This window comes from Muntiacus reevesi, chromosome X, assembly GCF_963930625.1.
Source record: "Muntiacus reevesi chromosome X, mMunRee1.1, whole genome shotgun sequence".
NCBI lineage: Eukaryota > Metazoa > Chordata > Mammalia > Artiodactyla > Cervidae > Muntiacus > Muntiacus reevesi.
In genome coordinates this window covers 48,934,418-48,956,452 of record NC_089271.1, presented here as the reverse complement: position 1 = coordinate 48,956,452, position 22,035 = coordinate 48,934,418, and the positions used below count along the sequence as shown (strand labels likewise).

At 43.6% G+C, this 22,035-nt stretch overlaps 2 protein-coding genes and 1 non-coding gene across 8 annotated transcripts in view; 2 read left to right on the top strand and 1 right to left on the bottom strand.

The window, feature by feature from the left end:
* The first annotated feature begins 814 nt into the window (after nt 1-814).
* TRO (trophinin) lies at nt 815-9,534 on the top strand. The gene is given in 18 exon segments (XM_065916724.1): nt 815-859; nt 1,145-1,732; nt 1,860-1,992; nt 1,995-2,272; nt 2,929-3,033; nt 3,148-3,211; nt 3,470-3,549; nt 4,064-4,091; nt 4,094-4,151; nt 4,854-4,933; nt 5,033-5,075; nt 5,482-5,544; nt 6,114-6,185; nt 6,187-6,206; nt 6,727-6,746; nt 7,785-8,475; nt 8,478-8,645; nt 8,648-9,534. Coding segments are annotated over 18 exon segments (3,423 nt in total).
* LOC136154984 (small nucleolar RNA SNORA11) lies at nt 5,750-5,878 on the top strand. The gene has a single exon (XR_010660678.1). It is a non-coding gene; the product is annotated as a small nucleolar RNA SNORA11 (small nucleolar RNA).
* Nucleotides 9,535-10,630: 1,096 nt separating the features above from the next.
* The window catches only part of PFKFB1 (6-phosphofructo-2-kinase/fructose-2,6-biphosphatase 1), a 100,139-nt gene continuing 88,734 nt past the window's right edge, over nt 10,631-22,035 (bottom strand). For 2 of the 6 annotated variants that reach the window (XM_065916024.1, XM_065916028.1), the window contains 5 exons: nt 20,114-20,218; nt 15,631-15,760; nt 12,966-13,028; nt 12,059-12,123; nt 10,633-11,707 (listed from right to left, as the gene is read on the bottom strand). In XM_065916024.1, the coding sequence (XP_065772096.1) occupies nt 11,648-11,707; nt 12,059-12,123; nt 12,966-13,028; nt 15,631-15,760; nt 20,114-20,218 (423 nt within the window). In that variant the 3' untranslated portion in view covers nt 10,633-11,647. Of the gene's footprint in view, nt 11,708-12,058; nt 12,124-12,965; nt 13,029-15,630; nt 15,761-20,113; nt 20,219-22,035 lie in introns of all 6 variants that reach the window. The other 4 variants (XM_065916023.1, XM_065916026.1, XM_065916025.1 and 1 more) reach the window with 4 other exon arrangements.

Here is a 22,035-nt window from a genome sequence, read left to right as displayed (position 1 = left end):
TGATACCGGTTTGAAAAGGAAAGGGACAGAACCTGGTAGCGGAACAATGGGTCACACAAAAGCCTGATATCGTTGGATTTATGGGCGGGGCAACCTTGTTTGTAATAAGGGCGGGATGGTCACTTGCAGACGTGGAAGTAGGAAAGCAGTGCTGGGGAGGAGGCATGCAGGGACTTAACTGCAGAGCGGAGGAAGGGAGCATGTAAAGGGAAGAAGAGGTACGGGGAAGGACTCTAGAGTGGAGGGAGGGGGCGTTTCGAAAAAGGGGCGGTGCGGCGCCCCACTGTACTGCAGAGGAGAGTTGGATGGTGTTGCGGGCGGGAAGTGCAGGGTGGAGGTGGAGAGGGAGATGTTGGGAGAAGGGTTGGAATGAGATGAGATGCAGTTAGAGTTTGTCACGGGTGGAGTCCAGTTGTTCTGCTGCTCTGAGAGCAGAGACCTTATGTGGGACTGAGGTGGTCACAGGTCAGTCCACCAAAGCACAGGAGCGCTCAGCGCCAGCGGTTGCCCCTACACCTCCGGTTGGTGCACATGCGCACTATAGAGTTGCGGGGCGTGTGTAGGGTAAAGGGGAAGGGGTCGGAGAACTGACATGCTCTTTCTTGGAAGCAAAAGGAGCTAGGATTTAGAAGCCAGACCATATGGGTTTCTAGGTATGAAAACCCAATAGTTGAAGGGTTTGGGGCTCAAGGTTTGATGAGAACCCCTTCCTTAGGATTTGCAGGAGGCCACATGAATCTCCACCTCCCTTTCATTCTTTCCTAACTCAGGCCCCTTCCCATCAGACTCAGCTGTTTATTGGCCATCCAGAAAAATGAATAGGAGAAATGACTCCAATTATAAGATGACCCTGTTCCAGGTGAGGCCTCTCTGCATTCTCTGCAGGCCATCTACCCTGTTCAGAGTTCATTTACTGCCGTTGAGCCCCTACCACTCTGTAGTTGCATAACTCCCTACCTAACCTGTTTCAGTCCTCGCTTGTATGGTGGAGGAGGAGGTGAGGAAAACTTGCCTATTTCTTGCTCCCTTTCTCTTTCTTTACCCTCCCTTTCAATCAGTCGTTCAAAGGAGGGGGAGGTTTTGTAGAAATGGTGGGCTCTAGGGAGGCCAGATAGTTCAATGCGTCATAGTCTTAAGTATGTAGGGCCCTCTGCCTCCCACTGTGAGCCTAGGGCTTCACTTCCCTCCAAATGTACAGGCTGAGACAACATAAGACAGTGTCTTGCTGATACATACCCTCTTGGCAGCAACCGAGGACCCCCTGGCCATCGACCCACCAGTTGCCAACCAGCCAAAGAAAAGCAAGACCAAGAAGGCCCCTATTAATGCTATCACTAAGACTGTACCCATTGACCCTCCAGTTCCACCTGCCAGCGTGATTACCACCACCAAGTCTAAAGTAACACTTCCAGCTTTAAATCTGCCAATCATTCCCCAGATCAACCAGGCTTCAGCTACCACTGAGGTAGCCAATACTCAGGCTTCTTCATTCACTGCTCAACCTAAGAAATCCAACAAGACAAAGAAAGTTACTGCTAAGGCAACCCGAGGCTCCCAATTTCCAATTGACAGTGAGAGTGTCACTACACAGATCAAGTTACCCTTGCAGATCCTAAACCTGCTAGTCATTCTTCAGACTATCCAGGCTCCAATTGTCAATGAGTCAGCCAATTCTCAAGCCTTGTTAGGCCCCACCACCCTAAGAAAATTTCCAAGGCTAAAAAGGCTGACAGTAAGGTCATAGCTAGTGGCACTAATATCTCACTGGCTCTATCCACTATTTACACAGCTACCACCCACAGCCAAATTACCTCCATCCAAACTAAGAAAGCCTCCAAAACACAAATACTGATACTGAGTTCCCAGAGGCCCCAGATGCCACTGAGATAGCTACCAGGCAGACTGAGGCCTCAGCAGCAGCTATCTGGCTGCCAAAATCCAAGGGCAAGAAAGTTGTCTATGAGGGCCCAAAATCTGCCTGTGAGATCTCTGAGGCCCCCCTGCCAGTCAAATGGTCGCAAACCAACCCCTAGCAGCCACATTCTGGGTCAAGAGAGGGTACAGGGTTCGGAAAGTTGACACTAAGACCCAAACAACCAAAAGCCAGACTCAAGTTGACCAAAGGATCCAGGCCAAGATGGATACCTCTCAGACCCACATAAGTGCCCTTGAGACTCAGGTTGCTGCTTCTGTCCAGGCCCTGGCAGATGACTACCTGGCTCAGTTTAGTTTGGAGCCCACAACCAGGACCCGGGGAAAGAGGAACCAAAAGGTGAGATCTCTGACATCACCACCCTCACTTTGTACTTCTTTTCCATTGCTTTCCTCCTGGTTTGTTCACTTGTTCTATAAAAGTTTACTGAGTCTTTATACTCTGAGCCAGTCCCTGCATTCACATAGGGTGTGAGAGATGCTGAGAAGATTGGGATGTACTTACTGCTCCTTGGCAGTTCACAGATTGGTGTGGATATGACATCGATACCGTTAGATACAACTCAGATATAATTCAACTTGTATTTACATAGTAGTTAGAATGTGCCAGGCTTTGTGTTAGATATAGTTACACAGGATACATTTTTATGTTTTAAAGTAACTTGTACCAGCTAGGTCCCAGTTTTACAGATAAGAAAACCAGGTCCCAGAGAGATGAAGTGACTTGTTGAAGGGGTACAGCTTGTAGAGCCAATGGTGGCCAAAAAAAAGAGAAATAACCAGACCCTGCCCTTGGGTTGCTCCTGTCTGGCAGGAAAATAAAACTCCTGCCTGGAAGACAGTAAAAGACAAATCTAGGACTCAGTGTGGTTAATGGTAAAGTCAGGACCCACTACAGGGAGGGTTTAGGGGACTTTCAGTAACAGACAGCGTGAGGAGACGAAGCCATCTCTTTCATCTGGTGATTTTGGATCTTCCTTCTTTCTGATTATGTAGTCCAAGAATCTGAACAAGGATGAGAGAGGTGATGGCAATTATAGGCATATCCCATGGGGCCAGAGGCCTCTGCTATCCCGAGATGTGACCATTTTGCAAGAAAGGGTAAGAATCCAATGCTGCTAAGTTTCTTCTCTTCTTCACCTGCCCTCTTCTCTGTCATTCTTCTAAGTTTTATGAAAACATATTGAAATCTCCCGTATATTCCTCTTCTCCCAGGCAAATAAATAGGTGAAATACCTGTAGGTTAAGGACCAGACAAAGATCCCCATCAACCGCTCAGGTAGTCATACCAGCCCTCCTCCCTAAGCTGTCCTTTTTACTCCCCTCTCCTCCCAGCCATGGGAGTAACCATTTAGTTTTATGGCCTCTTCTTTCTCTCACATGCTCCCCCCTGCCCTTTTCACACTCTGTCACGGCTGGCATCTCCCATTAACACAGTTCAGGACTCAGACTATACTGACCCCACAGGGCTGGCAAAAGGGCTATAGTTCTGTGGCCTCTTCTCATCCCAACTGTTCCCTTCTCTCCCTTCCTGCAGACATGCTGAAGGGTGTCATCCAAGAATATGATGAATATTTCCCAGAGATCATTGAGCGAGCAAGCTATGCTCTGGAGAAGGTGAAGGGGTGTCCTCTGGGAGATGGGCACAATGGGGAACTCTTGAATGGAACAAAGGTGTACACATCCCTTTGCAGGGAACCACAGAGACTGACTAATCCAGCCCCATCCCCATGCAGATGAGCAGATGGTGGCCTAGGGAGAGGCATAGACTAGCTTGGGGTCACACAGCAGGTACAGCTAAGACTCAAGCCACTCAACTCAACCCTAGCTTCTGTTCACTGCTGGACACATCCTGTAGTATATTTCAGATATTCACTTCTCCCTTCCATTTCCCATTCTCTGTCTCCCTAGAGTCCTATTAATCATAAAGATGATTTGGTAACAATAATACGTTTGTTATCTGTTTGCTGTGTGCTGGCAACTTAGCTAAATGCTTTCTATGCATTATCTTACTGATTTCTCACACACACTCACAAATCCTAGGTAAACAGGGAACTGCGGGATGCTCAGCCAGCACATTGATGCCTAGGCCAAATTTTGTGATCTCACATGCTATTCTTTTACTTGGCAGATGTTTCAAGTCAATCTGAAGGAAATTGATAAAATAGCTTGTATATTCTCATCAGCATTCAGGAATCTTCTACAGGCATACTGAGAATGTAAGCTGGGAAAGGGCTACAGTGGGAGGGAGGCTTCTGATTTTTTTTTGTTGTTGTTCATGGTACTACTCCATCCTTGTCTTTTCCCCACATCCCCTTAGGAAGTCAGGAAAGGCAGAGCCTAAAACCCCCTTTTCTATCACCCACACATAGTTGAAGCCCTGCACACAGGAGTGGTGCCCCTTGATGATTGTCTGGAGAGTGTAGAAGCCTAGGTTACTCCTACTGTCAGATTTTCTGTTTCTCTAGAAGCTTCCCTGTCTCTTCCTATCAGACTTGGTAGAATGGTTCTCAAGGGAAGGCTTCCTGGTGTGGGTGAATCATGATGGTTGGTGGGCAGGAGCATGAGTGGGGCTGTGCCTAGAATTCTCTTGGAACTGAGGTATCTGGAAGAGAAAGAAGGGACTCACATTGGCTGGGTGCCCAGATCATACCAGGCTGACAAGCATTCTATCCTCTCAGTAACCTGGGAAGAGCAGAATGTTATTTTCCCATTTTATGAATAGGAGACTAGGCTCAAAGTCTTAAGTGCCTTGCCCAGGATCATATAGAGCTTGAAGCATAGACTGGGCAGAATTCCCCCATATCTGAATAATCTGGGAGAAGCTAGCCTAGTGATCTGGCTGGTGTGTTTTTTGTTTTGTTTTGTTTTGCAGATGGCTGCTGGATGTAAACCTTCTCTCTGTCCCATTATTCCCCTAGGACCAAGGACACACCCAAACTAGATCTTCTCATGGTGATTCTGAGTGTCATTTTTATGAATGGCAACGAGGCCAATAAGGGTAAGTGGCTGGGTTGGCAGCTACATGGGGGGGAGGGGTCATGGTCAAAATTGCACACGTTGATTTTCTATCCCTGTTTCCTTTTGCCTCCCCTTGCAGCTGTCATCTGGGAGGTGCTGCGTAAGTTGGGGCTGTGCCCTGGGTATGATTGGGCTCTGTCAGTGCTTGCTGTCCGTGTTGTCCTTTGGCAAGAGAGAATGGTCCCAGGATTGCATCAGCCTGGTGGTCTGGTGGGGTGGGCAGATGTGCTGGACTGGGTCCAGAGTTCTGACCTGGGTGGATAGGGAAATGGTCCTGAACTCTCTGCTTCTTCTTTCTCCTATGTCCTCTTTCTGTTCTAATCTGATATATAAGATAGACTTTAGGGCATCCCTGATAAGAACCATCTGACCTCAACTGCCTGCTTCTAGTGACCCTGTGTTCATTATTTCCTGACTTAATTGAGATGGCCTTATGTGCTAGAGAGGTCTCTTTCACATTGGGAAATGCCTCTGCCCCCATGTGGGAAGATCTGATCTTGGTTCATGGGTTATTTTTCCCATTGTCAGGGTAAGGCACTCACTCTTTGGGGAAGTGAGGAAGCTCATCACAGATGAGTTTGTGAAGCAAAAGTGAGTGGTGTTTGTCAGGCTTTGTCAGGACCTGAAGTGTTCTGGGTGTGCCAGTCTGGTCCAGAAAGTGCTTGATCAGCCCTTTTCTTACTCTAACTTTAGACGTATGGGCATTATGTTTCCTAGAAATAAGTGAGTCCTGTCCACAATTACCATGGTGGACCATACCAGGGCTGGACCAGACCAAACACAAAACCCTTGCTACGGGGTGTGCTCAGAGCAGAATGCCCAGAGAATGGCTTCTCTGTTTACAACACACCCAACAGAAACTTGGGTTTACTCCTCACAGGTGGCAGAATACTTTGGCCTCCCTGTGACACCATACGCTATACATGCCTCCCCTGTAAACACCAAGTGACTGCTTTGTCCAGAGCCAATGGGAAATGGCTCAATATTGGAGGTTAAGACCATGAAATATGTTTTGGAGTTAGTCTGGGGAAGGAGGGCCTTGGAAATCCTTCTCCAGGAGCTGAGTTTAGTACTTGATTGGAGGAGGTTGCCACCTGGAGCCAAGTGGTTAGACAACAGGTTTGCTTGGTTAGAAGCAAGTTTTATTTCCTTTCTCCAAGGTACCTGGAATACAAGAGGGTCCCCAACAGCAGGCCACCTGAATATGAGTTCTTCTGGGGCTTGCGCTCCTACTGAGACTAGTAAGATGAAAGATCTCAAGTTAATTGAAGGTAATTGAAGAGCTTCCCTTACTTGGCATATTAAGGATACAGGATGCCCCTGGCTGGGGCAGGCAGTGTACAGGAATGGACAGGTACAGGGTAGCCTGAAGTTCATATATAAACATATGGAACTTCATTTATGTCCCAGAATGCTGCTTGACATAAAGTTTACATCATTTCATTCATTGTTCATACTTTATATTAGTCTCTTTAACTGCTATAACAAAATATCATAAATTGAGTAGCTTAAACAACAGAAACAGGAACTTCCCTGTTGGTCCAGTGGCTAAGACTCTACGCTCCCAATGTAGGGGGCTGGGGTTCAATCTGTGGTGAGGGAACTAGGTCCCACATGCCCCAACAAAGAATTCACTCACATGCCACAACTAAAGCCTGTTGCAGCCAAATAAATAAATATAAAAAATAAAAAAACCAGCAGAAATATTTTATTATAGTCCTGAAGTCTAGAAGTCCTAGATCAAGGTCCAGGAGCATTAGTTTCTAACGAAACTTCTCCTCCTGGCTTGCAGAGTTCATGTGTTCATGAACTCTTGCTGTGCTCATGGTGGAGAGAGAGTTCTTTTTAAAATAAATATTTATTTTTAATTGGAGGATAATTACCTTACAATATTTTGTTGGTTTCTGCATTTATTAACATACATCAGTCATAGGTATACACATGTTCCCTTACTCTTGAACCTCTCTCCGACCCCAGCCCCCTAGATTTTCACAGAGAACCGGGTCTAGCTCCCTGCATCATATAGCAAATTCCCACTGGCTATTTGTTGTACATATGGTACTGTATATATTTCTATGCTACTCTTTCCATTTGTCCCACCCTCTCCTTTCCTGCACCCCCTCCATGTCCATAAACCTGTTCTCTATGTCTGTGTCTCCATTGCTGCCCTGCAAATAGGTTCATCAGTACCGTGTTTCTAGATTCCATATATATGCATTAATATATGATATTTGTTCTTCTCTGACTTACTTCACTCTGTATAATGGGAGAGCCTCTTCTTAAAAGGACACTAATCTTATTGGATCAGGAACCCACCATTATTACATCATTAAACTTTACTTCCAGAAAAGCCCTACCTCCAGATATAGTCACATTCGAGGTTGGTACTTCAACATATTAATTTCGGCAGGACAAAAGCATTCAGTCCATAACATACTTACTCTCTTATCATTTCTCCTTATCTCTTATCATGCAAGGTAATAGGAGAACTGCCCTGACTTGACATATTAAGGGTACAAGATGTCCCTGGCTGGGGAAAGCTGTATACAGTGATGGGCAACTTGCAGTTCATTTGCAATAAGAAAGTCAGTATGAAGACAGAGATGTAAGACATTTCGGCTCAGTGACATCAAGTAGCTTGTCCAAAGTCACATAGCACCTAAATTATCAGAACTGAAATTGGATCTCAGGACTGACCCATGATAGAGCCCTAACAACTAAGAGTTTTTTTTTTAAATGCTACTCTTAGCTTTATACAAAGCCCATGGTACGTACTTAATACATAATTACAAATGTTATTTTTATTATAATGATTGTAATTCTCATTTCAGGTACAAAAAAAAGACCCCAAGGACTGGACCATGCAGTACCAGGAAGCAGTGCAGATGCAAGTCCAAGCTACAGCTGTGGCTACAGCTGAGGCTGAGGCCAGGGCTGAGGCAAGAGCCCAAATAGGGATTGGAGAGGAAGCTGTGGCTGGGCCCTGGAATTGGGATGACATGGATATCGACTGCTTATCAAAGAAAGAGTTAGGCGATGATGCTCAGGCCTGGAACAGATTTTCACTTGAAATTGAGGCCAGAGCCCAATAAAATGCAAATGCCAGTGCCAGCATTGACTTCAGCAGAGAAGCTAGCACCAGAGCTAGCTATAGCGATGGTTCTAGTATTAGCTTCAGTGGTGTACCCAGCCCTGGTAACGGTTTTGGTGGCAGAGTTGGTGGTACATGCAGCAACAGTGCTAGCTTCAGCAGTGTAGCCAGCATTTGCTTTGATGGCACACCCAGCACTTGTTCCACTTTCAGTGGTAGAGCCAGCATTAGCTTCAGTGGTACAGCGAACACCAGCTCTAGTTTCAGCAGTGAAGTCAGTATTAGCTTTGGTGGCACACCTTGCACCAGTGCCAACTTCAGTGGTGGGGTCAGCTGTAGTTTCAGTGACCTGCTCAACACCAATACCAGTTTCAGTGGTGGAGCCAGCTCTGGTTTTGGAGGCACACTCAGTACCACTGCTGGTTTCAGTGATGCACTAGCCTTGGCAGTATACTTGGCACCAGTGCAGTCTTTAGTGGTGCACTTAGCACCAGCACTCACCTAGGTGGCACGCTCATCACTAGTGTCTACTTTGGTGGTTCTCCCAGTTCTAGTGCCAGCTTTGGTGGCACACTTAGTACCAGTATCTGCTTTGGTGGCTCTCTAGCACCAGCACTGATTTTGATGGTGTACTCAGTACCAGTGTCTCCTTTAGCAGCTCTTTCAGCAGTTGCACTGACTTTAGTGATACACTCAGCACCAATCTTAGCTTTGGTGGCACACACAGCACCAGTGCTGGTTTTAGCAGTGCTGTCAGTATTAGCAGTGGCTTCAGCAGTGTACCCAGCACCAACTCTGGCTTTGGCAATGTGTTTACTGACTTCAGTGGGGCACTTAACACCTCTAGTGACTTTCGAAGTGCTCCCAGCACCAGCATTGGCTTTGGTGGAGCTCCCAGCATCAGCTTCTGCTTTGGGATTATATCTAACACCAATCTGTGCTTTGGTGGCTGTCCTAGAACCTGCTTTAGTGGTCCTACCAGTGCCAGTTTTGGTGATGGACTCAGCACCAGTACCAGTTTCAACTTTGGCGATGGGTTAAGCACCAGCACTGGATTTCATGGTGGGCTGAGCACCACCTCTGGCTTCAGTGGTGGACTGATCTCCAGCAATGTCTTTGGTGGTGGATTTGGCAGAAATGCTGGTTTTGGCAGCACACTTGGCACCAGTGCTGACTTTAGTAGTGGCATCACCACCAGTGATAGCTTTGGTGGTGGACCTAATACCAGCTTCAATGGAGGATTGAGCACCATCATTGACTTTGGCAGTGGTTCCAGCACCAACAATGGCTTTACTGGCAATCTCAGCACCAGCACCAGCTTTATTGGTGGACCCAGTTCTATTGTTGGCTTTGGCAGTGGACTGAGCACTGATGCTGGCTTCAACGGTGGACCAGGCAGTAGTGCTGGCTATGGCAATGGACTGAGCAATGCTGCTGGCTTTGGTGGTGGAGCAACTAGCCTTGGTGCCTGTAGCTTCTCCTATGTCTAGTGAGGTTTCAGGTAATTGCAACATTTCCATAGCCAAGGCCCATGGGGATGAGTATAAGAGCTGGGAGATGTTATAAGAAACCCTCAAGGTGAGAGGGCAGTGTGGGGAGATGAGCACAATGAATGAAGTATGAGGATATAGTATATTTGGTGCTATAATGTGTTTTCGTTTGGTGTTTTGTTTTCAGGTTTATTTCTCATGTTTACAGATACTGCTAATGAATTGCAGCAGTCCTTCCCATGGAGCCAAGGTACATCCTTGGAATCTTTGTCCATGCAGCAGTCTTAGCAGATATTACCAATCAGCTGAGGGTGACACGCTATGAAAATAATCTGCTTGCCAATTCTTCTTTGTTCTTTGCTTTTTGTGTTCTATCATATTTGGTATCATAGTTACATTAAATTTGCAAAATGAATTCCAGTTTGTTCTGTCTTTTAATGTGCTTAGGTTGATGTGGGTGATATTTTGGTTTCATAGAAGAGCTAGAGATCAGCTCAGCTCTTTGGGGAAGGTGGGCTCTGGCTTTACACTAAAAGGAAAGTATGACTTCAGTGGGATAGAGTCTTGGGGAAAGCATAGCAGACCAGCAGAAAATAGCCTAAGTTAAGATCTAGAAGGGGAAGCCTGGAACAGAAGGCAAAGGGAGCAGATTCTTGAGATTAAGTACAGTTTCATTTTGAGATATCTAAGAATGGAGAGATAGACAGGGATATAACTAATAAACTAATAACTAATAGACAGGTGGACATAGCAACAATGGAGGATTTTCTTGGCATGGGAGAGAGACCCAAGCATGTTGCATAGACTATGGATGCAAAAGCCAACAGAGAAGGACGGGATATAGATGTGGAATAATCAGAAACTGACTGAATCAACTTATCCTTGAGAAGGTGGGATGGATAGAATACCAGAGAATAGAGAGTGGTCCTGACTTTGAACAGAATTTAATGGTGGCTGTGGAAGGAGATAAATGTAGATTTGCTTCAAGCAGTGATCATCAACCTTGTAATAGACCCCAATAAAAAAAAAATGACGTGGATTATACAAGGTTTTTAGTCTTGCTGGTGGTTGTGATGGGAGGACAAAAAGGAAGAAAAAAAAAAGGCAGGGGGTGTATGAGTCTGTGTCTTCACAACTGGGCTGCTGGTACCTTCCCATAGTAGCTGCATGGAGATTGGCTGAAGAGATAGAAAGTAGGATCCAAGATGGCCAATGATGGAAGAAAAATGAAGAGGGAGAGGACTGAGTGATTGGGAGATACTGAAGGAATCACAGGACTTATACTTGATGCAGTGCAAGGGTAAATATTGTTCATTAAAGAAATGCTACATACATGACTGCTGTGTGGGAGGATGACACAGAGAGTTATAAGGACTAAGGGGCCAGTGGTCAGACAGTGAGATGCTTGTATTTAAGAAGTCAAACTGGGGAGAAATCTAGATGATGCCAACCAAGGTCCATGGAGTGACTGACTGAAAGGAAGATGATCACTGAAGTTGAGGGGGCAGGGCACTAGGTGACCAGGGTATTGTTTGGATCATTTATATGGACAGTGAATCAGTCAGGATGGCAACAAGAGTTGGAGAAGAAAGGAGAACTGTGGTCTAAGTACAGATTCTTCTTTGAATATAGGGATGAAAGTGTCATGTTCCCAGTCATGTTGCCCACCAAAGAACAAGGCTATAGGCACTCACATGGACGCTCCACCTTCACATTTGGAGATGCTTCTCCAGAGCCCTTTTATCCAGGAAATTCTCACCCAGTCCATACCCCACAGCACCAGAGCCATTTCATAGGGTCAGGATCTTAAGAAAATCTTGTAGGAGAAGCTTCACAATGACCTCCTTTATCCTTTTGTAAGCAGTAAGGGAAGTCTTTATTGATCAGGGAATAGGAATTAAAAAGGAACAAGTTCCATCTTGAGCTAGACAGCTCCTTGTTTATAGCTAGAAATCAAGGCCTATTTTGGAGCTGGTGAAGGTTTCTTTACTGGAAGTGGGTCTCTTCCAGTGAGGCCAAGTTCAGAGTGTTCTCAGTGTAAGAAAAGATCAATAATAGCTCCTAAAGGTGAACCCAAGAAGGGACAGAGGCAGTTTGATGTCTTAGAAAGGGCTCAGTAGTGGGCAGGAACAGTGTCCAGGGCTTCTTCAGGTTCCCGGCTGATGTCCACATTCTGAGAGGAAAAAACCTAGTATTAGTAGGAAGGAACCAGTAGTCTGGAGCCCCCACCTTTCCCTGCCTCTTGTTCTCACTGCCAGGCTCCCCTCTTTCAGCCAGACCTGGATCCTTACTCTTTCTTTAGGCAAGTCTGGGGGAACCTCAGCCAGAGTCCTTCTAGGCAGGGTTGCTCTAGCCCTGCTTCTCGATGGTATCTTGAGTCTGGTCTGCAGGTCCTACATTTCTGGGTACTGGTTTTTCTACCTGTTGGTGGAAACACCCAAGCTCTGTGGGAGTGGGGCGGCCTTTCTGCCGGGGAGGGTGCTTTCACAACATCCCAGCTTGAGCCACAGAGTCTCTCACCTACCTCAGGCTTCTCCCGATGTGTGTTTACAGCCTCCACATTCAGGTAGATGGACTCCACCTTGCAGCCTCAGAAAAGAACAACCAGTCCATCCATAAGCCACCCAGGTGAGCACAGGTCTCCCCTGAGGTGTCATTCCCTCTCCCCGTCAGCACCCACACCCCCAGCTCCATGCTGTGTGCAGGTTATAGCTGCCGTTTAGGGAGGGGAATTTAGACCAGCTGTGTGATGTCTGGGGAAGACATCAGGCCTAAGAGGCAGGCTCTGCTCCTAATAGTCTCAGTGTTCTCTGAGCCTCCCTTGTCAATGGGAATGAGAATTGAGAAGAGATGATCTCTGCCCCACTCCCCAGCTCTTTTCTGTGAGACAGAAACCTAATCTGTGTAATAAGGATGGAGCTTTGTGGAGCCTCCCAGCTGTGTTAGGTGCTGAAGTGCTAAAAGAATCTTGGGGCCACTACCTTGGGGCAATCAACCCCAGGTAAAGTTTATTTTGAGAACTATGTGGTTACTGCAAGATCAGAGGTGTGGAAGACCACAAGATACTTCTGGGGAGCCTCAAGAAAGAGGAGGGTGGTACCATTGGGGTTTGGATCTGGCATAGGAAGCACAAAGCCTGTGGAAGCCCCTCTTTCTCTGGTCCCTTTTTGGGACCCGCTCTTCTACAGCTTTGTGCTATATGATTGGTGCTCTGGTAGAGACAGAGAAAGCTGGGGCCACATCCCAGATTTAGAGGCTACCTAAGTCCTTCCCCTGTTGTTATCTTGCTACCACCAGTCCTGCCTCTACCAAGACCCCTAACTATCCACGCAGGGAATCTCTCTCAGGACTTTGCTGGACAAATGGTAGGCACTGCTGGCATGCTCATAGCGTCTATATGCTTTTCCCCAGATGAAGGTGAGGGCACTCACCATAAGCCACAGGTGTAAGTTTGAGCACTGTGTGCAGAGGGCACTTGAGATAAGGCAACTCATCTGGAAAGGAGGAGAGAGCAGCTTTCAGAGGCAGGATGCTAGGGGTGTCACCACCTCTCTGGGGTTCCAGGCTTAATGCACTCTTCCCTTCCACCCACTTACCCATGGATATCTTTACCTGGGTCCTGCTCACCCACACTCTTCGGGGGCAGTGCTGACAGCCCAGTGGGGAGAAAGGGAAAGAACAGAGAGGCTTCAGGAGCAAGGAAGACCGTGGGTCCTGGGGATCTGGGACAGACCCTGGGTCCCCAGAAACTAAAGATTGGCACTGTGGAGGTGGCTGACCTCCTCAACTGCAGGGCAGACATGAGAGCAAGGCACACTCCATGGATGAGGACCCTGAAGCTCTGAGAGGGAAGACACTTGCCCTGAGTCCCACAGCCAGGAAGTGGCAGTGCTGGAACTGGAACCCAGGATGCTTTGAGCCCAAATGTGTGCTCTGACCACTGCAGTCTTCTGCCACTGCCTTTGAGGGATGCACAGTGCCGTGTGGTGACACTCCCACCTCTCATTCCTCTCTGTAAACACCCATCCTCCTGATCACCCAGGAAACATATTCAGCTTTCTATCTCCCTTCATTGAGCCAGTACCCACCCATCATGGCCTCCCTGCCCCTGAGGGTCATGCTAGGCTTTTCAGGCCTGCCACAGCCCACCCAGCCTCCTGACACATAAAATTTCCTGGGCAACCAATCTGCTCCTCTTCCTTGCCTTTGTCATCATCATCTTCAGGTGCTGGGTCCAGTGCTTTTGGTCTACTACCTCACTCCATTCTCACTGATACTCTATGGGAGTTACTGTTCCTCACTGCATGCCTGACAAAATAGAGTCAGAGAAGGGAATCAACTTGCCTGAGGTCTCTGACCCAGTTCTGCCACTGCCTAGACAAGTGATCTCAACCATGCTTTTTCTTTTTCTGGCCCTCAAAGATCTTATCTCTTATAGCACAGGATTGAACCCAGCTCTGAGGTCCTATGGATCTGAGTTCTCAGTCACAGCATCTTCCTGAGTTTCAGCAATAGCGGTAAGAGCATGTGCCCAGTCGTGCCTAGTCCAGCTCCTAGGACAGATGTGACAAGCTGGCATGGCCTGTTCATGAAAGCGGGTAGTATGTGGGTAAAGTAGTGGGCAAATGGGAGATGCATGTGCTTCCCATGAACCCCACATGTGTCTGAGATAAGGTGCCTCTGGAATGCACCCAAGATTAGTGCCTCTCTCTGCCCCACTGAGCCCTATGATCTCGGGCAAGTCACTTCATCTCTCAGAGCCTCCATTTCCTATTCTGCACAGTCAGGGTTACAGGGCTAGCCTCACAGTCTCAAAACTAGTACTGAGCAGTAGAGATGTGAACAGTATCAGAAATCTAGCAGCACCACCCCATCCCCTGTCACCTTTTTTCCATTGAGGAGACTGAGGACCAAGCAAAGGAAATTACTTGTCCAATGTCAAGTTCTCAAGTCCTCCAGGTTCCAATTCTAGATGACTCCATATTATAAGAGCCCTTTGTTTGGAAACTAGCATCTTATAGAAAAGATCCAAGTCTGCAGGACATTGTACACTTCAAATATGACTTTGCACTGTCCTCACACATCCTTACTTCAGTATCCTGGAGATGCCAACACTTCAGCTTCCATTTCAGAAATAGACTTTCACACCTGGAGGTGACATGATAGTCCCTTGCCAGGACAGCTGCCCTAGCTTGCAATTTGTAATCAGTGTGTAGATACTCCATAAATGAAAATATCCAGATTTTTTAGTAAAAATAAATTATCATTTAAAAATGAAAACACCACTATCTTGGAGAAATCATCCCTAGAGCAAAGACAGAAACCTATAATCAAAATCAAGATGCTAGGGACTTCCCTGGTGGTCCAGTGGTTAAGATTCTGTGCTTCCATTGCAGGGGGCGTGTTGTATCCCTGGTCAGGGAAATACGATCCTCCATGGCACATGCACAGTGTGGCCAAAAAGTTAAAAAAAAAGTCACAAGAGGTCCCATTCCACTGATGACAGCATGACTCTGAGAAATACTGGCTCAGCTTTCTTAGGTTGAAACAGACTGTTAAGGTTGGCTTATTATTAATATCTGCTATTAATAATAGCAGCTAACACTTATATGGCCCATACTTTGTGTCATGAACTGTTTTAATGTTAATTTATTTAAACTTCATCATTCTCTCCATTTTACAGATGAGGAAACTAAGAACAGAGCCTGCAACCTGCTAAGTCGCTTCAGTTGTGTCCAACTGTTTGCGAACCCATGGACTGTAGCCTATCAGGATCCTCCATCCATGGGATTCTCCAGGCTAGAATACTGGAGTGGGTTGCCTGTGCCCTCCTCCAGGGGATCTTCCTGGCCTAGGGATTGAGCCCACATCTCCTGTGGCTTCTGCGCTGTAGGCGGATTCTTTACTACTGAGCCAACGGGGAGAGGTTAAAGTAATTTGCCAAAGGTATCACGAGACAGAGTAAGAACTTGGACTCATGCACCCTTGTTCTAAATACTGTACTCTTAACTATTAAGATATAAACCAAAAGTTTCTGATGTCAGAGTCTCAACTTACATGCAGCTCCCATGCCAGGAACAGAGAGAAAAGTGGTACCTGAGCTCTTGTCCAGAAAGTAGGCCAGGAGGCACCGCATGACAGCCTGGTGGCAGATCACCAATACATTTTCCTGCCGTTCTAGCTCCATTATAACTGGCTCCAGACGCTGGACCAGATCTTCATAAGACTGAAAGGGAGAGAAACATTTGTGTAAGAAGGGGAGATGAGGCACATTTGCCCTGAGGAGAAGAACTCTAGACCAGGAATCAGGAAAACTTGATTGTGGTGCCAGTTCAGTTGTTGGTCAGCAGTATGACCTTGGGCAACTCACTTCCTTCCTAGGGCCTTACTTTTTCATCTATTAAATGGAGCAATCAGTATAGTGGAGTAGACAACAATAACAATAATAAAACTTTCCTCTAAAAAATCCCTAGAAAAGCTGGATAAAATAAATGTTTGCACTGCTGATCTTTCAAGAAAACACAACATTATGAATATAGGGTTCCTAAATGAAAAAAAACTTGGGAAAAAGAGTGATGAATGGATATAGAAGCCATAATTCCCATGGGGGCATTTGCCAATCACAGTATCCAAGAGCCTTGAGCTTTTAAAACAGTAGAAATACGAGGTGAAGCCTTAGGTGTGTATAGGGTAGGGATTTGGGACTGAGACCTTCAAAGGACTACATCCTCAATAAAATTATAGGCTAAAAATATATCCACAGGCAAAGGGAAACAATAAAAAAATGTGTCTCTGTCTGACTCTAGGAGGAAAAAATTAAGAAAAGCCTCCACTAAGAATGTATAACCCCAAACATATCGTTAAATAGATTTGTGGTTCAGAATTATATTACCCATGTATTTTAGAAAATGCTAAGCTGAGAGTTTAATAAAAAGTGATTTCAAGTCATTTGCTTTCAGGAGTGTCTGGAAGAAGCAAATGTAAATTCTCTCTAGATTCTCTCAACTGAGGCTGCATGGATTTCCCACAGATAAATTTTTGTCAAACTGAGGCTCATATAACATACACAGAAAATAAGCTATAATAAGTAAAAATAAGCAGAAATCTAACAACTTAAGATAAAGGATCCACAATATAAAATAAATATTCTCAAGATTTTTAAAGAAGTAAAAGATTGACTCAAAAATGCAAGGAAGAAATAAGATGCTATTGAATATAAGATCCAGATTTGAAAAAGAATTAAGTAGAATTTTTATAAATGAAGAATATATTCATTAAAATGGAAAACTCAATGGATAGAGTAGGCAGAGTATTAAATAAAATGTTTTGGAAGACAGAGCTGAAGAAATTACTCAGAATGTAGCAAAGAGATCGAAAATAAGAAGTTAGGAGACATGAAGCATAGAGGTAAAACTAACACATATCTAGTTGCATTTCTAGAAGGAGATAATAAAGAAAATATGAGAGAGTAATAGTTAAAGATATAATGCCTGGGAATTTTCTAGAACTGATGAAGAATCTCAGTTCTCAGATTCAGGAATTCCAATTAATTCCAAGCAAGATGAATTAAAATAAATTAATATTTAGACACATCAGAGTGAAGCTTAAAAGCAATAGAGACCCAAAGACCCTAAAAGTAGCCAGAGAGAAAAGAAATAACAATTAGACTTGTAGGAGACTTCTTAGCCATGTTAGAAACCAGAAGACAGTGGTGATGATAACTCCAGAGAGAAAATTGTCATCCTAGTGTTTTATACCTTGCCAAAGTACCATCTAGGTTTGAGGACCACCCCTCCAAAAGACATTTTTAGACAAAAGGAAAGGTGAGTCTATGACCAACAGATCCTCCTAAAGAAAATTCTAAAAAAAAGATAGACATTTAACTCAGAAGGAAAACTTGAGATGTAACATGAAAGAATGATCAAAGGAATTGGTAAATATGTGGCTGAATCTAAATAAACACTGACTATGTACAATATTTTTTAGTTAGTAAAAATTATATTTTAATTAGATAAGTGATTTCCCCCCATTTCTGCTACATAAAATCCATCTAGGAGAACAGAATGGGGGTTCCTTAAAAAACTAAAAATAAAACTATCATGTGACCCAGCAATCCCACTCCTGGGCATTTATCTGGAGAAAATCATAATTCAAAAATATACATGCACTCCAGTGTTCTTTGTAGCACTATTTACAAAAGCTAAGACATGGTAGCAACCTAAATGTGTATCAACATGAATGGATAGAGAAGAAGAACCTAAATATCTATAAACAGATGAACTGAATATTAATATATTGCATTGTATACATATAAATTTCATTGTGTATATATTAATTAACATATATAATGGAATATTACTCAGCCATCAAAAGAATGAAATAAGGCCATGTGCAGCAACATGGGTGAACCTAGAGATTATCTGAAGTCAGACAGAAAAAGACAAATATCATATGACATCACACATATGTAGAATATAATTTAAAAAAATGATATAAATGATCTTATTTAGAAAATAGAAACAGACCTACAGATATCAAAAACAAACTTATGGTTACCAAAGGAAAAATGTGGGAGGGAGGATAAATCAGGTGCTTGGGATTATAAGAAACTCTTCAATATTATGTGATAACCTATATGAGAGAAGAACCTGAAAAAGAATAAATATATGTATATGTGACACAACATTGTAAATCAAATATAATCCAATAAAATTTTTTAAAAAGAAAAAATCCATCTATGTGGGTACGAAGTTTATTGTTTGGAAGTAATTCTATTTTATCTAGAATTCATAATAATTTTACTTTGGTAATGTCAATTTAACCCAAAAATACAATATGTTGGCATTATAGGGACAAATAGTGATGTATTCTGATAGATTGGTATAAATTGAAGTGCTTCAGCAAGAATTCACTCAATTAACACTCAATGAGTAAGCTGTGCTTACAATATAAATATAATACTAACAATAATAATTCATTTGGGGGATAAGACACACGTTTGAAGTAAGTAAAATAAAAAACAGTAATTAGCAAGCAATATAAGAGCGGGAGTGACCAGAGTTGTAAAATTTTTATATTGATTCAGGAGGCAGGTAGAGATATTGATTATTAGATTTTGTCAGTCATACATATTAAAATGTTAAGAGTAACTCTAAAAGAATGGAAAGAGATTGCATAACTCAAACATAGATGTAAAATTTTATCAATTCTAAAGAAGGGAGGAAAAGACAAAAAATAACCAAGCTTAAAGAGCTCAAAATAAGAGAGTAGAAATAAGTTCACATAAATTGGTAATTAAAATAAAGTATACCAAACTTGCCATTCAAAAGTCATATATTTCCAAACGTGAGGGTGGGATGTTTTGAAAGAACAGCATGTATACTATCTATGGTGAAACGGACCACCAGCCCTGGTGGGATGCATGAATCAGGTGCTCTTGCCTGGTGCACTGGGAGGACCCTGAGGAGTCGGGTGGGGAGGGAGGTGGGAGGGGGGATCGGGATGGGGAATACGTGTAACTATATGGCTGATTCATGTCAATGTATGATAAAACCCACTGAAATGTTGTAAAGTGATTGGCCTCCAACTAATAAAATAATATTTAAAAAAAAAAAAAAAAAAAAAAAAAAGTCATATATTTCCAGTATTTATCAAAACCAACAAAACCCAGCTCTATGTTGTCTATAGGAAACAAAACAAAACTACACAGAGAAGTTGAAAGTAAATAACTAACCAAATACTGAGCAGACAAAATTTTAATATCATATATAAGAAGCATTATTAGGGGGGAAAGAGGCTTGCTCACTATATAATAAAATATACAGTTTACTAAGGAGATATAATTGCTTTAAATTTGTATGCTTCTAATAATATAGCCTCAAAATATAAAAGGGAAAATGAGGGCACAGTCACTGACTTCATAATGTCATTTCTGAGGGTGAAAATACAAATGTTAAAGTGCTTTGTAACACAGGATATCTATCATTTCATCTTCTCTAATATTCTGCTTTCTGATAATTTTCCTCAGGAACCTGTATCAGAAATGGAGTATGACTAATAAATATTCTAACATGTGGAACTGGCTAAATGGAGGCTGGGTTGAAAGCAATGAGGATTCACCACCACATGGAAATAGGGAACTGATAATCTGGTTCATATGGTGGCAGAAGAGTTGGTTAAACCACTAGCCATTGTCACTTGGGACTCCAACCCACAATCCAGAAAGGCTGGAGCTTTAGGCAACTTGGCAATAAAGTGTCAGAAAATTAAAGTACATTAAAATATTTCAGATGCCATTAGTGAAAGAATATTAAAGACAAAGTCTAGAATAAAGTGAGCTTTCCTGAAAGATGGAAATAAACAGGCAAATGTACTGCCTTTAAAAAGAGGAAAATGTTGTTTATAGCCAAGAATGAGAGAGCCAGGGGCCAGATAATCATGTGCTTTGTGGGATGGAAGATGCTGCAAAATTTGCTTTACCCTATTTCTAAAGCTGTCCAGGAAAATATGGAATCCTGGTAGTTGGAATAAAGATACTGGGGAGAAGTCCTAAGAGTCCAGCCACCCCTCCAAATCTTACCTCTCCCTTAGGATAGCGGTAGCGGTATTTATCTTGGTCTCGCAGTGCAAATTCTTCAGGGTAGTGTTCTTGGATTTCTTCATAGGTCATCTCCTCACAGACACCCTGAGAAAAATTATTTGGGGACAAAAGTTTATACAAGTTGAAATCTCCACAACCTTTACCATAGGTCTGAGGCCAATGATCATTGAACATTAGCACACAAGCACCTGGGTTTCTGTTAACACACCTCTAGGTTTGGGTCTGCTGTCTGTTATTGTTGTTCAGTCACTAGTCGAGTCCAACTATTTGCAGCTCCATGAACTGCAGCACACCAGGCTTCCCTGTTGTTCACTATCTTCTGGAGTTTGTTCAAACTCATGTGCATTGAATTGATGATGCTATTCAATCATCTTATCACCCCACCAAGCAACCATCTCTGTCACTCCCTGCTCCTCCTGCCCTCAATCTTTCCCAACATCAGAGTCTTTTCCAATGAGTCAGCTCTTCAAATCAGGTGGCCAAAAGTATTGGAGCTTCAGCTTCAGCATCAGTCCTTCCAATGAATATTCAGGACTGATTTCCTTTAGGATTGACTGGTTAGATCTCCTTGCTTTCCAAGGGATTCTCAAGAGTCATCTCCAGCACCACAATTTGAAAGCATCAATTCTTCAGCACTCAGTTTTCTTTATGATCCAACTTTCACATCCATACATGACTACAGAAAAAACCATAGCTTTGACTATATGCACTTTGTTGGCAAAGTGATGTCTGGTTTTTAATACCCTATCTATGTTTGTCATAGCTTTTCTTCCAAGGAGCAAGTGTCTTTTAATTTCGTGGCTGCAGTCACTGTCTGCAGTGATTTTGAAGCCCAAGAAAATAAAGTCTGTTACTCTTTCCACTTTTTTCTCGTCCATTTGCCATGAAGTGATGGGACCAGATGCCATGATCTTAGTTTTTGAATGTTGAGTTTTAAGCCAGCTTTTTAACTTTCCTCTTTAACCCTCCTCAAGAAGCTCTTTAGTTCCTCTTTGCTTTCTGCCATTAGAGTGGTATCATCTGCGTATCTGAGGTTGTTGATATTTCTCCCGGCAATCTTGATTTCAGCTTGTGCCTCATCCAGCCCAGCATTTTGCATGGTGTACTCTGCATATAAGTTAAATAAGCAGGATGACAGTATACAGCCTTGATGTACTCCTTTCCCAATTTTGAACCAGTCCATTGCTCCATGTCTGGTTCTAACTATTGTTTCCTGGCATTCAAACAGGTTTCTCAAGAGACAAGTAAGGTGGTCTGATATTCCTGTCTCTTGAAGAATTTTCCACAGTTTATTGTGATCCACAGTCAAAGGCTTTTTTGAAGCAGTGAAGCAGAAATAGATGTTTTCCTGGAATTCCCGTGCTTTTTGTATGATCCAACAAATGTTGGCAATTTGATCTCTGGTTTATCTGCCCCTTCTAAACCCAGCTTGTACATCTGGAAGTTCTCGATTCACATACTGTTGAAGCCTAGCTTGAAGGATCTTGAGCATTACCCTGCTAACATGTGACATGAGCACAATTGCACAGTAGTCCCTTTGGTATTGCTCTTCTTTGAGTTTGGAATGAAAACTGACCTTTTCCAATCCTGTGGCTATGGCTGAATTTTCCAAATTTGCTGACATACTGAGTGCAACAGTTTAACAGCATCATCTTTTAGGATTTGAAATAGCTCAACTGGAATTCCATCCCCTCCACTAGCTTTGTTGGTAGTAATACTTCCTAAGGCCCACTTGACTTCACACTCCAGGATGTCTGACTCTAGGTGAGTGACCACACCATTGTGGTTATCTGCATCATTAAGACCTTTTTTGTATAGTTCTTCTTTGTATACCTGCCACCTCTTCTTCCTGGTGCGTTATAGTCCATGGAGTTGCAAAGAGTTGGACACAACTGAGCAAC